At 39.2% G+C, this 13,585-nt stretch overlaps 2 protein-coding genes and 1 long non-coding RNA gene across 5 annotated transcripts; 2 read left to right on the top strand and 1 right to left on the bottom strand.

Annotated features, from left to right (window-relative positions):
* Nucleotides 1-1,279: 1,279 nt before the first annotated feature.
* cpo (carboxypeptidase O) lies at nucleotides 1,280-7,386 on the top strand. 2 transcript variants are annotated; one of them, XM_020710444.2, is made up of 9 exons: nucleotides 1,280-1,300; nucleotides 3,780-3,819; nucleotides 3,900-4,001; nucleotides 4,075-4,179; nucleotides 4,257-4,373; nucleotides 4,651-4,741; nucleotides 4,839-5,041; nucleotides 6,887-6,971; nucleotides 7,043-7,386. In XM_020710444.2, the coding sequence occupies exons 2-9, from the start codon at nucleotides 3,811-3,813 to the stop codon at nucleotides 7,312-7,314; spliced, it is 984 nt and encodes a 327-aa protein (XP_020566103.1). In that variant the 5' UTR covers nucleotides 1,280-1,300; nucleotides 3,780-3,810; the 3' UTR covers nucleotides 7,315-7,386. The 2 variants fall into 2 exon arrangements, with proteins under 2 accessions (XP_020566103.1, XP_004066732.2); XM_004066684.4 differs by lacking the exon at nucleotides 1,280-1,300 and adding an exon at nucleotides 2,394-2,575.
* nudt15 (nudix hydrolase 15) lies at nucleotides 6,494-9,000 on the bottom strand. Its single transcript, XM_004066568.4, has 3 exons — nucleotides 8,523-9,000; nucleotides 7,626-7,822; nucleotides 6,494-7,549 (listed from the first exon to the last, which is right to left on the bottom strand). Exons 1-3 carry the CDS (start codon nucleotides 8,669-8,671, stop codon nucleotides 7,440-7,442), a joined length of 456 nt encoding a protein of 151 aa, XP_004066616.1. The 5' UTR covers nucleotides 8,672-9,000; the 3' UTR covers nucleotides 6,494-7,439.
* LOC111948829 lies at nucleotides 8,546-13,302 on the top strand. 2 transcript variants are annotated; one of them, XR_002874815.1, is made up of 3 exons: nucleotides 8,546-8,658; nucleotides 11,807-12,451; nucleotides 13,263-13,302. It is a non-coding gene; the product is annotated as an uncharacterized LOC111948829 (long non-coding RNA). The 2 variants fall into 2 exon arrangements; XR_002874813.1 differs by lacking the exon at nucleotides 13,263-13,302 and adding an exon at nucleotides 12,887-13,135.
* Nucleotides 13,303-13,585: the final 283 nt, after the last annotated feature.

The raw sequence follows: 13,585 nt of genomic DNA on the forward strand, positions 1-13,585 counted from the left end.
GGGGAAAAAAACACTTGTTTCTTTTCTTTTTTCCTTTTGGTTTTATCTCCATAGCAACCCTTTTATGTTTCAGTCATCTGGGGGTGCCGAACATGCCTATGTGATTTTTTAGAAGAATCGACAAAAGTGCATTTTTGGATTTCCTTGGCAACACAGGGTTTTGTTAAAAATGCACACATTAATATAGTGGTCATATTGTATGTCATATCTTTTCATTCACCTTGAGCCAAGGATTCGTGTGTCACATTTTAACAATATTTCAGTACAAAATGTCCGAGCAATAGGAGAATGCTAAACTTGAAAGCCTCCGACATCAGCGTCATTCAGAATTGACTAATTTAAAACCAACATTTTTTGAAGTGATGCTTAAAGGCCATGTCACACAGCCACTACGTACATTAAGCACATTTTCCACGTATGAAATTTTGCTCTTTCGTGGTACATGCGTGATATACATCATGTCAAAGTGTTGCGTTCAACGATGTGCGCAGACGTCCGTTTAGGGTTCCAGCCGACGGGTCTTTACGTAAAGTCTGTTCTTTTTTAGATGTTAAACATTTTTGGTCTATTGAGAATTACGCAGTTTATGCATATTTAACATAGTTGATTATTAGGTAAATCTTTCACAATCGTGGGTCATTTTTACAAGATGCGTATGTAAATGTATGACTTTCTGTGACTGTTCCACGTATGTCTACCAGGCTTTTCCCGCTTGTACCACCGATGTTGAACTTTTACATTATCCGTTTGGCACACATATCACATCAAAATGACATAACTGGCGCACAAATCACTATTTAATTGCATATAAGCATACTCCTGCTGAGGTTTTAACGAGGTTCATTAGTGATAAATCTGGGGAAATTTCATACAAAGACCACAACTTGTCTCACGTACATTCACATGTGACCAATTTTCATCTGTGCAATATGTCATGTCATCATTTTGTGGGAGGGGTCGTTCACTATGCCTAACATTTACCCCAGGTATGGAGAGAGCGCAAATTCTGGTGAGTTTTTGAGTTTGTGGCAGATTTTCCCTCACACACACTTGAGAACATATTGCAAAAACAATATGGTCCTGCAGTCCATGCCTGCTGCAGGCAGTAAATAAGGTGACGTTTGTCAACCACATGAACTCGTTTGTGTGTCCTTTTTAGGAGTGGACGGCTTCATAAAGGATCTGCCAGGGAATTTGGAACGACGCAGCAGAGGTTCGAATCTGCAAAAGCGACGTTCACTGAGATGTTGTGGAGGAAGTCCTGCTGGGCGGAAATCAGCATGCGACAAAGCGGACTTTGGTGTGAATCATTCTTCCTCGTCTACCTCGGCGTTTGAATAGAACAGGGCAGAACAATGGCGGGAGAATGCGGCGAGCTGGTGTTTTTTGTTTGATGTCATTGCTTTCTAATGAGCTGTAGGTGGTGACGTGGCCTTGAGTGGGTGGACTGCTCTCCTCACGCCATCACGACTCACACACAGCAGGCTTCACACCAATGTTCTTCTGACCTCTACTGACCAGATTCCAGCACTAAAAGTAGAGTTAAAGTCTCCTTTTTTACTGAAAAAATGCACGAAATGAAAGCATTACAGTCTTTTAAGAGTGAAAGAAAGAATTTGATTAATTTCACCACTTAATCTGGGTTCTGCAGCCTCTTTTAGGCACACATTAAACATGTACAGCAATGGTTTTAAAGTTGCTGATATGATAAACCAGACAAGGCAACAAAACCTGGTCACTATCTGCTGCTCCTTGTGACAGCAGTAAAATAAATGCTACTTTTGTTGGTTTTCTCGCTGGGTTTGAATATTTATAATGTGTTTTTTTATGACCATGTGGACTTTTGCTCATTTTTATCTCCAGTTTTATGAGCATTTTTTCCCCCTCCTAATCCCCTCCCTATTTTTAATCTACAAAGGATTACATTGGTTACAGAGTTCACCAGTAACGTTACTTCCTCCCGGCGAGCTCAACTTTCCAGATAAAAGATTGATTTTCAGATCTCTGTGTATCTCTGAAAGACTACTGTATTGTCATTTACAGACGAAAATTGAAATAATTAGATATGAATTGAAAGCCGGAGTGGACTCCGGCCCACGAGCAGCTGAGAGCGGAATGAGGCGCCGGCAGAAAATGGAATCACGTTGGTGGATGACAATGAATTGTTTAACTCAATTTCCCTTATATTCCTGATAAATATTCCAGCTGTAGAAGGAGATAAATATCATTTCCACTCCCCCATTTAACTCTGAAATGAATCATTTGATTCGTTCCAGGAGGCGTGGCTCACATATAAATTTTAATACCTATGTTTAAAAACAAACTACAGGTGTTATCAGTGTTGATGCAAAAGAAGCTCGCAATCATCGAATAAAAGATTAACCAGCAGCACGTGTGTTTGTCAGTGTGAAGCAAAGGTGTGTGTTTATCTGCTGCGTGTACACTTAAAGGTTTCCTCGAGGCCAGTGACATTGACAAAAAAAGATTTTATTTTATATATGTCAATAATGACGAACTTTTTGGGATTACATTTTGTGGCGCTGCTCTCAATACTCTCAGCAGCAACTGTAAAAGGGTGAGTCCATCTGAAAAACTATTATGTATATATATATATACATACACACACACACATACATATTTGTTTATCTGTGTGTGTGTATATATTGTGTGTATATATATATATATATATATATATATATATATATATATATATATATATATATATATATATATATATATGTCAGAAGAAAAAATACTTTCTATTTTGAGAAGCAGCTTTGTAAAACCTTCAGCTTCACACTTCACAAACCTTTCCTCTTGTTGAGCTGACACATAAAAAAGAAGTTTTGTCTGAGAAAAATAAAGTGCATCCACTGCTGCCTGGGATAATTATACTTTATCAATGAGGAACAACTCTTTGATTTTTGACAGCCCAAATCACGCTTATTCATGAATTTCACCAGGTGATTGTTAAAATGAAAAAAAGGTTCACATCTTCCATAAGCGTCAACAAATCAAGTCTAGTTGAGTTTTTTTTTTTTTTTCACCGACTACTTTGATGGACTCTACCTGAATGAGACAAATGAGAACCTACACTGACTCTTAAAATTGGTACACCTCTTGGGGGTGCTTTGCTCATCACAGTCAAGGCCTTCCTAATATTCCAGGTACAGAATGTCCTCCAGAAATGTGCCAAACCAAAACAAAGGTATTTAGGCAGGTAGATGAGAAAATGTTCTGATGTCCCAGAAAGAGACAAGTAGCGATGGAACAATTGCACTACAAAAAATTGACAAAGCAGGAAAAAGTGAAAACTGTCTAAGAAGATAAATTTGGAATAATGAAGATGTGTGATCCTGTAGATCAAAATTATTGGCAATTCTCCCCCCAATCTTGATTGCAAGATTTGTCCTGGCATTTTGGTCCGCTTCAGTCTTTGGTTCATTTCTGAGTATGGAAGAAAAAAACAAACCAGACAAAAGTTTAACATTTATTACCATTTTGAGCCAAGTCCACATGACTTCATTGGTGGGAAAGTGCCTCTCCTGAAACGTAGTGATCGTTGGTTCAAATCCACGGTTGGGTCATACCAAAAACTCTAAATAACAGGGCCCCAAAATCTCCCTGTTTGACAGTCAGCTTTACAGGGTTGAACTGAGGGGTTAAACCACTAAACCGTTTCATAGGGGTCACAAGAACAAATTTCATTGATGGGACTTTAACCTTGCATGATATACTTTGTATCTACAGTTACAAATCATGTATTTTTTCTACAACAGAGCAGAATATGACTACTACAAATATCATCCCATGGAGGAGGTGAGTTCTTACTTTCCTGTGTGGAAAAAAATCTACAGTTAAAAACCCAGTTTTTTTAATATGTAGCACAATGTTTGTAGATCAGTAACTGGATGGCACAGATGGTGATGGATTACCCTGATGTTGTTACCATAGTGGACTACGGACAGACGTATGAAAAGAGGACCATCAGTTTGCTGAAGGTGACGCAAACTTCTAACTTTAAATGTAAAATATGTCTAAAGAGGGTTTGTTTGAGCTGATATGGTTTCCCAGATTGGTCTCGAAAGTGAGAAGAGAAAAAAAGCCATCTGGATGGACTGCGGCATTCACGCCAGGGAGTGGATTGCCCCGGCCTTTTGCCAGTACTTCGTCAAACAGGTAAAGGACCTGAAACCCGTGCAGAGAAGAGAAAGAAACGTTTCATGCTGACGTTCCGGCTTGTATTTTCCAATTAGATCCTGCAAAGCTACAAAACCGACACAAAGATTGAAACGATGATGAGGAACATGGACTTTTATGTCACACCGGTGCTTAACATTGACGGCTACATGTATTCTTGGAAGGACAATACGGTGAGTTTGCTGCTTATCCAATAGCTTTTTCCGTCTTTGAATGAAGCTCAGCTGAACAGGATAATTGACTATTAAGGGAACTTCACTCCAGTTCTAATCGGTACCATTCAGATCACAGAGGACAAGCATTTCTGCTCATCTGTAAACTGATGAAGGCAGCAATAACGCACCCAACCCGTACAGCGGAGGACATTTAACGTGTGCAAAAAATGTCAAGTGCTCATTTATGGCTTAACTAAATTGAGTCATGACTGACTGAACATCCTGGTTTATCAAGACTCGGCTGTGGAGGAAGAACAGGTCACCGGGACCTTCGGGCGACTGTTACGGCACTGACCTCAACCGCAACTTTGATGCCAACTGGGGCAGTGAGTTTTGCTGCAGTTTTCCACCCATATGTCCACTTGGACAGATAATGTCAAGACCTGATGGCTTGTTTTTTTTTTTTTTGTTTTTTTTTTCCAGCCATAGGAATATCATTCAACTGCTCTTCGAACATCTATTGCGGGTCCCAGCCTGTGTCTGAGCCTGAGGCGCAGGCCGTTACCTACTTTGTAGGAAGTCGAAAGGACGACATCCTGTGTTTCCTCACGATTCACTCCTATGGCCAACTGCTGCTGGTTCCCTATGGACACCCTAACTTCACCGCCCCCAACTACAATGAGCTGGTAAACACAGCAATGCATAACTGCGGTCACTTCCTGTAGAGTTTGAGAATCCAAAGGTTAAGTGGTTGGAATCTGATTTGATTTGATGGGGTTAGAAAAAATTACTAAAAGAGTTCAACAAAACACTCCCAAATAGTTGAACCAAATCTATCCATCCTGTAAACCTGCTTTATTTCTGTCTGGGGTCACTGGAGCCTACCTAACTTTTAAGGTCAAAGGTGTTGTACACTCTAAAAAAGTCCCCCTGTCCAGCCAGGTTAGCCAAATCCAAAATGAAATATTCAATGCTTTTTGAATTTAGCCCGTCTTTTACTGAAACTCAACCAGTACTGGCACTTCTGAGGTTTCCGGTTTGGTCAGCCTTGGTTCTTTTGGGCTGTTTTCATGAACATCATCAGTTTTCTTTGACTGGTTGTTAAAGAAGATTCAACCCTATTTGCTTAAAGGTTAATCCAGAGATTAACTTTGGAAATGTAAAACGCCTAATCACATACCTAAAATCTTTAAATAACCAACTTTAATTATTTTGATTTTTGGATTTGAAAAATTCCCAGAGAATATCGTCAATTTTTTACCCTGGAGGCGCCAAATAATTGTAGTATAAATGTTTTAAATATCCTGCAAAGATTTCTTCCGATCCATCTTTCAAGCCTGTTTAATCTTTTTGAATTTAAGCTGTCCCTTCAGAGTGAGCATGAGAGTATTAGGCCCTTTGATAAACTTAGGGTGTGCCCCACCTTCTTAGCTGTAGTAGCTGGGGTTGGTTCCAGCATCCTTACATGACAAAGCAGGTATTGACCATCCTAAAAGAAACATGGACAGGGGCCACGAGCTGTTGCCCCCATAGCATTTAGCAGCCAGACAAGTTGGAGAGAAATAATCCTGTTTAGGAAAGGTAGGAACTATAAGAAGCTCTAGAAAAGTTTCAGACACCTGAGAGTGAAATTTATTCTCCACATTTGACACCATTTGGTGGTTCATCTTCCTAACTGAACTGCTGAATGTCAGGCATTGAGGCTCTGGGTCCATTTTTTAGTATTTGATTTGATCAAACTTCGGATTCAAGCCGAGAATATAAGAGTCTGGGGGAAGACGTTCAACCAACAGGCTATCGTGCTGTTACAACCTGTAAATCGCCCCCAAGATCTATAGTGAGTAGACCTCAGTGATGGTAGGATTGGACATCATAAAATTCTTTCTGCTTTTATAAAAAGAAACCAAGGGGAAAATGATGAACCTTAAGACCCAGAAGATGACAAGTTCAGTATTTGGGGGTTTTGTTTTGGAAGGCACACTGAATGAAACTGAACCGCGGCGTCTCTGCACCGAGCCATTACACTCCTCCTCAAAGGTGCGACCATCACAGACGTTGTCACACATTCCCACCTGTGAGAACTTCTGTTCATGTCTCGCCACCACAAATCGTGAAGCTCCAGAAGGATTTACTTGGTGTTCTTTCAAATTAAAACTTTATTTATAAGGCACTTTTTATACACCAGCAACACAAAGTAATTTACAGGTTTAAAAACAATTAGAAAATACAATTCTAAAACAAACAGAATAACCTCAATCCTCCCGATCCCTCGCACCCAACGACATGAAATGACGCGTGAATAAAACTCAAAGTGTAGAGAGAAACAGAAACAGGCGTGGAAAAGTTTTCATGGAAAACTGAGTCCTGATGTCTGCAGATGGAAGGCTTTGCCTCACAGAGATGCCTCTGCATCTGGCAGCCTCTGCCAACTGTGGCAAACATGCGCTACTAGAAAAAGGAAAAAGAAGAAGCCCCTCCCTGCTTGTCTGGTGTGAACGTAGCTTGAGAAGCTCTGCTGTCTGGTTCCTCAGATGGAGGTGGGGCTGGCTGCGGCTACAGCCATCTGGAACGTGCACAAGAAGAACTACACCGTTGGAGCTTCGCCCGATGTTTTATGTACGTAGATCCAAACCCGCCAGTGCTGTTTTGATACGCTCAGTCCCGATGACTACAAACCTGGTTTGCAGACCCCAACTCTGGGTCCTCCAGAGACTGGGCTCGGATGCAGGGGATCCCCTACACCTACACCTTTGAGCTGAGGGACAAAGGGGAGTTCGCCTTCGAGCTTCCAGAGGACCAGATCCAGCCGACCTGCGAGGAGGCCTACGGCGGAGCTCTGCACATCATCACCTACGCCCACGACAAGACCTTCAGCGGTGCCGCGGTTACCGCGGCAGCCAGCTTCTGGAGCGTGCTGTTGGCAGCAGGCGTCGCCAGAGTCAACCTGATGTCTTCCTGAGCACACCTGCGGGTTTTATGCACTATATGATGAAAATCTGGAGTTCAATAAAAGTGAAAAAGTAAAAAATGAGTAACAAAAAAAGTCAATTTTTTGGTTGAACCAAAAGGTTTCCATGGTAACTGTTAGATCTGGGTCTCTGTGAAGGGTTGAAAACCTTCTTTTCTTAGTGTGGCCAGCGGCAGGAAAAGCTTTTGCTCAGGTGGAAACTGGTCCCAGCGTGTCCACGTCCAGCCTAGGAGCAGAAGAACAAGATGAGAACCTTCTAACCTAAAGAAAAAAAAAAAAAGGATCAATGTGTCTTCACGCACCTTCGTTCTTCTCCGGCTCCAGGTTCTCGGGCTCTCCTGACCTCCTCCTGTCCAGCTCGCCCTGCATGATAATTGTGACGTAGTGGTACTGCTCCTCCAGCCGGATGGAGTTCACCACTGAAGCGAAGCGCACCTTCCCCAGGTGCACTCCGGCTTCTTCCAGCACTTCCCTGACGGCGCATTCCTCCCATGATTCACTGGGGTTGACAGAAAAAGGAAGAATCTATCCCTTTAGCTTCTGTCTGTGATGAATTAAAAAAAAAAGCTTCTTTTATGTTTAGTTTTCACAACAACATGTAGGGTTTTACAGTAACTTGATTTAGAAAATGAATGTAAAAAAATCTTGTGGAAACAAAATAAACACAGGAGGTCCAGGTTAGCCCTCTGCCTCCAAAACAAGTCACTTTTAGTTATACAAAAAAAAATGTAATTTGCTTTTTGCCTGTGAAATAAATAATACATTTTTAGATTTAAATGAATTCTTGACGATCCTTGTTGTTGTTTCAGGTTAAGGGTCTGCAACTTGGAGGTCAGCCTTGCAATTCTTTATGCATAAATAAATAAAAGGTTTGTAATTTTAAAAAAGTAAGTACTTAATACATTGTTTTTTAATTCAATTCCTTCAAAGAAAGAACATTTTAATAGAGGTTTTAATGAAAACAAATGAATACTAATAAGGGGGGGGGGTGAACTCCCTGTTGGGGCAAAAGGGAACTTTTGCATCTAAAAGGCGCGTGAATGCAAACTTTTCAAACACAACAAACGATTTCTTAATCATAAAGAAGCTCCTGTTCTACAATCTGACAGTTTCCTTCAAAATAAACGTATCAAATACAGACGGTGCTCACGCATAAATGTTCCGTCTGTAAACGTCAAGCGATCAAGTTTACTTCCCACCCAAACTCCAGGTGCCCGCCGGGGAGTTGGTAGGTTCCTCGGCCCATTTCGCTCCTCCGCTTCCCCAAAAGAACACAGCCTGGGTGGGCCAAGTCTGTGACCAGAACCCCGACACCGACCCCCGGTCGTTTAGCAGGTTTGTCCGACATTTTCCGCTTTCAAAGACAGCGGAGTACAACGAACGGCGGCCCCGCTGCTCACTTCCGGTTTAATCGAAACGCCTATAAAACTCGACAAATACAACGAACATTTTTAACTTTATAAAATATAAAATTCGCTTTTTTTCTATTTAGTTTAAATTTTTTAATTGAAGTTAGGTTTTAGTTTTTTTTAATTTTGCAGTCTTATAATTTTTTTACAGTATATAGAATGTTATATATACTCAATTATTTTCACATAAATAGTCATGGAAGGCTATTAATTATTAAGAAAAATAAAATAAATTGTCCAAAAAATGACGTCACAAATTCTGTCATTTAAAAAAATAAAAATCCAAGGCTCTAATAAAAAATTAATTTGAAACAATTTACCTTTATGACTATATATTAAAATAAATTCATTTTTAAATACTTTTAAAAACTGGAAGGGGAGCAAAATAATTACTGCTGGTATTTTCTTTGCAAATGCTGACATAACAGATTTATTTATTTACTTATTTTTAGAGCTGCACTAAATCCGCATATCAGTATAATTGGAATAAAAATGTATTTATCAGTAATACTTTTTTTGGTAATAATGAGTTGAAACAGTGATTTAACCCTATAAATCAATTATTAACTATGAAAAATAATCATAGTTTTTCACAAAAGTCTTGGGAGTGGTTTTGGGTTGTAGTGTAAAAATTCTCAAAATATACATTTGTTTGGACAGGACCCCCCCAAAACCTAATCTCAGAGCCTGAATATGGACAAAAAATGTTATTTCCTGTAAATCTATAGAACACTTTTACTTTGTTTTGATTATTATTACACTCAAAGGACTTGGGAACTTAATGATTCTCTAAAAGTAGAAAAAAGAGTAAATAAATGTTGGTAATAAAAAGAAAGAAACTTAAACGTTTTAACTGAACCAGAGCCATAAGTTTTGTTTCTGTTTCTTCAACCTATAATGCAAATTTTCAGGTGGTCACTGAATAAGTTAGATTTGTTGGAACCTCATGTATTATTATTTTCTCTGAGTTTCTTCTCCAAGGTGGCGTTTTTGTTTGTGGGCTCGGCAGTGATGCCCTCACAGAAGCTGTAATGGAGCCGCAAATGGCATCTGTGTCTGTGGAGCGGCTGTAAGATGTGGCTCTAATGCTGTTGGAGGACATCCTGCGAGGTTAAGATCGCCATTTTCCCCGAAAGCAAACATTTTCCCCACCTGGAAGCCTTTTATGGGATGTTTCTGCCAACACATTTTAAGAAGCAGCACTTTCTGCAGCATTTGTGAGGCAGCAGGTGAAAACAACTGTTTGTAAGTCGTTTTAGCTCAATTCAAAGGATTTTCATTCAAACATTTAAAGTCAAAGAGTTTTAATAACTAAAATATCTTAACTTTTGTACATCAATGGAAAGAAATTGAAAAAAATTTGTTTTGTTCCATGGAAAAACTTTTTTTTTTATTATTTCATTGCAGATTAAGAGTTATATTTTTGTTTTTCAATAGATGGCGCCATTTTTCCGCTATTCACAACAATCACCACAATTTAGCATTGATGCTACATTAGGTTAAAGGGTTTGTCTTTTTCATATCAACAATTTAAAAAAAAGAATCATATCAAATCGTTTCAAAATGTATTTTGCAAAATACGTAGCGTAGCAGCAAAAACATTTTAGTGTTCAAAAAATAGAAAGAAGTTCCCAACCTTTTTAATTATTTTGTGCAAAAGTGTCTGGATAACGTCATTTTGTTAGTATGATGATGTAGTAGAAACATTTTTAAGATATAAAATTTACAATTATCTGTCATTAAATTATTTTTTTAGATCACAATAATATTTTTTGATGACTAAAGTTGTAAACATCAACTCAAAAATAGGTAAACAGATGTGCCTCTGAGAAAAAATTAACAAAATCAAAAATTTTAAGTTTTAACCCTTGTTCTATCCTATGGGGTCAAGATGACCATTGACGTGTTATTCCTACCATGACAAAGGTGGATAAAGGTGGAAAGATTTCATGTAATCCATGGACACCAGTGAAGATCATTGAAGAAAACAGGTTCAGCCCACTGTCTAGTGGGTCTAGATGACCCAACTCCCAACGTTAAAGTGCCTAGGATAGCACAAGGGTTAGAGAACTAAAATTAAATGTATACTTGCATATTCTTTGGTTTGTTTAACCAAGAAGAGCAAAAAAAAAAAAAAAAAAAATGGCACGCTTTTGAAAAAAAGAACTACACTGCTAAGAAGAGTAAATGCAGGTTTTTCTGATTTTGAGAGAAGGCTCACTCCAATCATCTTTTGATCTGTTTTAAATACTTTCCCAGTGGTCTTTTCGTTATTTTTATGCTGTTTTTAGCCAAAATCTAAAACAGTTGTGTTGTTTTTTAAGACATAGTTTCTGCAGAGCGGCAAGTGTTTATTAGAAATTCGCCTCACTGTTGGTGAGGAGCAACTCCACCCTTCCTTCCCCTCCCTATTGCTGTAGTGATACCTCAAATCACAACAATTTGGATAAAGACATACTCAGAAATACACTTTTCAGCTTAATTTTCCAAACATTTGGCCTCCATCATGTAAAAAAAGCCAGAAGAAACTGTTGAAAACACCAAAAACCTAATTTTCATTGGAGTGGGTCTTTAAAATTCTATCTATGACTAACAAACGACTCTGGAGCTGTCTTAATGATCCAGCCTCACTCTGTCTCAATTAAAAAAAAAAAAGATGAATTACTCCAAATGTGCAAAATTATTCCAAAGGGAATTTTTCCGCTAGTTAACAAATGAAAATACACAAAACGCCACATGGCTCCAAAGAAAATGACAGAAAGAAAACCTGCTGTTCTACAAGTGAAGGCTCTGTGCAAAGTTTTTAAAGTGACAGTACACAATTAACCCCAAAAAGCCCCTCGTTTACTGAAAATAGCCTTCATTAACTCTAATTAAAACTTGAATGTTTAATCGAACTGCTTTTTATTTTATTTTTTAAACAAGAAAAACGTATTTTTAAGAAAGCCATAAACAGGAACAAAGCAGCTTCTGTACGACCAGCATGTGTTCTTCTCCATGTTTTTGTTGTGGTCGTCTGCCCACTGTGTTTTTTTTTACATCTCAAATTTGCTTTTTTTGTGTTTACTTTTCAGATTCCGCTTGGTTTGTTGGGTAATGAGCCATAAAGCAGTCCGTGTACTGTTTACAGGACCTTCCTCTGTGCTCCTGGTCTGTGTTCGGGTCCAAGCAGAACTAGTTCTGCATGAAGGCGTCATGTCCAAACAGCTGGTTGGTTCCTTTCATCTCCATCAGTGGAACCTTGAAACTGAATTTCTATTGGCCAATGCTCCAGAGGACCTTCACACCTGTGGCCTCAAATCACGAGTTGCTGCTGCTGCTTCACTGGAAGGGAGAAATCCTAAATGGCATTAGTTAAAATTCTGAAACTGCAGGTTGTCGTTGCAGGAGGAGGAGGATGGAGACCTACAGGGTGATGGAGTCATAAAAACAGGGTGGTTCCATTGCTCTCCTCATCCTCAGGAGCATCTTCTCTGCTTCTTCAACTAAAGAGGGAAATGCTGCCTCCTGCTGGCAGATTGCTCCCATTGCAGGCATCTCCTTTTTCTTGATTTTGATCGTTTTCCTGCACATCACGGAGATCGAAAAGGACTTTAATCATGGTTTTTACGTTTTTTTTTCTCATCATAAATGATCATTCTAAAAAAAAACTTTTTCTAGAAACTATGTCAACGGATCAGCATCTAGTCAGCAGCAACTCCGCCCTCAAACCCACCCAGGTAGGTGTCAACTTTTAACATGTGGTTTCAAAACTAACCGTGTTGTTCTTTGCTAACCCTTGTGCTATCTTAGATGAGCCCACCCTTACTTTGACATGTTATTCCTACCATGACAAAGGTGGATAAAGGTGAAGAGGATTTCATGTAATCCATGGACACCAGTGAAGATCACAAATCATTGAAGAAAAAAGGTTCAGCGCACTGTCTAGTGGGTATAGATGACCCAACTCCCAACGTTAAAGTGCCTAGGATAGCACAAGGGATAATCCAGCTGCTTCTGAGCTTATTGGTGCAAGAAAGATGTGAAAACAAACCATGGAAAACATCAAAACTCCAGGAATTGAGCTAAAGATTTAAATTTCAAACACATCAAGAGTTTGACCTTCTTGAACTTCATGTGTCTTTTTTTTTGTCTTTCTTTTTTGTTTCTTTCAGTGGAGTGGAGGAGGTTTTGGAAGCTGTTGGAGCAAAGAAAAGTGAAGAACTTCCTGTTTTTTTCCCCAGCCGTGAAGTTTGAAACCATCTGAACATCTGGTTCTCCTTTGATCCATCACATGACATACCACAAAGTTTACCCCACTTCTCGTCTTTTCTTACATATATGTTCTAAATTATGACATAAAGACGACACATCTGGACAACGCAACTTTGTTTAAAGTTTGTAAAAAAACTCCATTTCCTGCAGATGTTTTGGCTTTTGGTTGGGAGTTAAACTGTTCATGTACACATCTATTTACAGACGTAGTATTTTATATTCTGCATAAAGTTTATAATCTTCCATTTAACCCTTGTGCTATCTTGTGGGGTCCAGATGACCCCACCCTTATATTGACGTGTTCTTCCTACCATGACAAAGGTGGATAAAGGTGGAAAGATTTCATGTAATCCATGGACACCAGTGAAGATCACAAATCATTGAAGAAAAAAGGTTCAGCCCAGTTCAGTCTTGTGGGTCCAGATGACCCAACTCCCAATGTTAAAGTGCCTAGGATAGCACAAGGGATAAAAGCTCAGTTCTTAGTCAAAAATGAACTTTGAGCTTAACAAGAAGATCTCAAGAAGTAAAGAGGGAAGCAGAACTTCAGGGAAGGACCTGACTGCACCAACCTACTCTAACCGTAATTGTAAAAATAA

Source organism: Oryzias latipes, chromosome 2, assembly GCF_002234675.1.
Source record: "Oryzias latipes chromosome 2, ASM223467v1".
In the NCBI taxonomy this organism is placed as follows: Eukaryota; Metazoa; Chordata; class Actinopteri; order Beloniformes; family Adrianichthyidae; genus Oryzias; species Oryzias latipes.

Coding starts and splice junctions, on each gene's coding strand:
- nudt15 (XM_004066568.4), bottom strand. CDS start 8,671: ATGTCGGACAAACCTGCTAAACGACCGGGGGTCGGTGTCGGGGTTCTG. Junction 7,823..8,522: donor GGCGGGCACCTGGAGTTTGG/GTGGGAAGTAAA, acceptor TGTCAACCCCAG/TGAATCATGGGAGGAATGCG. Junction 7,550..7,625: donor GGAGCCGGAGAAGAACGAAG/GTGCGTGAAGAC, acceptor TTCTGCTCCTAG/GCTGGACGTGGACACGCTGG.
- cpo (XM_004066684.4), top strand. CDS start 2,499: ATGTCAATAATGACGAACTTTTTGGGATTACATTTTGTGGCGCTGCTC. Junction 2,576..3,779: donor TCAGCAGCAACTGTAAAAGG/GTGAGTCCATCT, acceptor TTTCTACAACAG/AGCAGAATATGACTACTACA. Junction 4,002..4,074: donor GGACCATCAGTTTGCTGAAG/GTGACGCAAACT, acceptor ATGGTTTCCCAG/ATTGGTCTCGAAAGTGAGAA.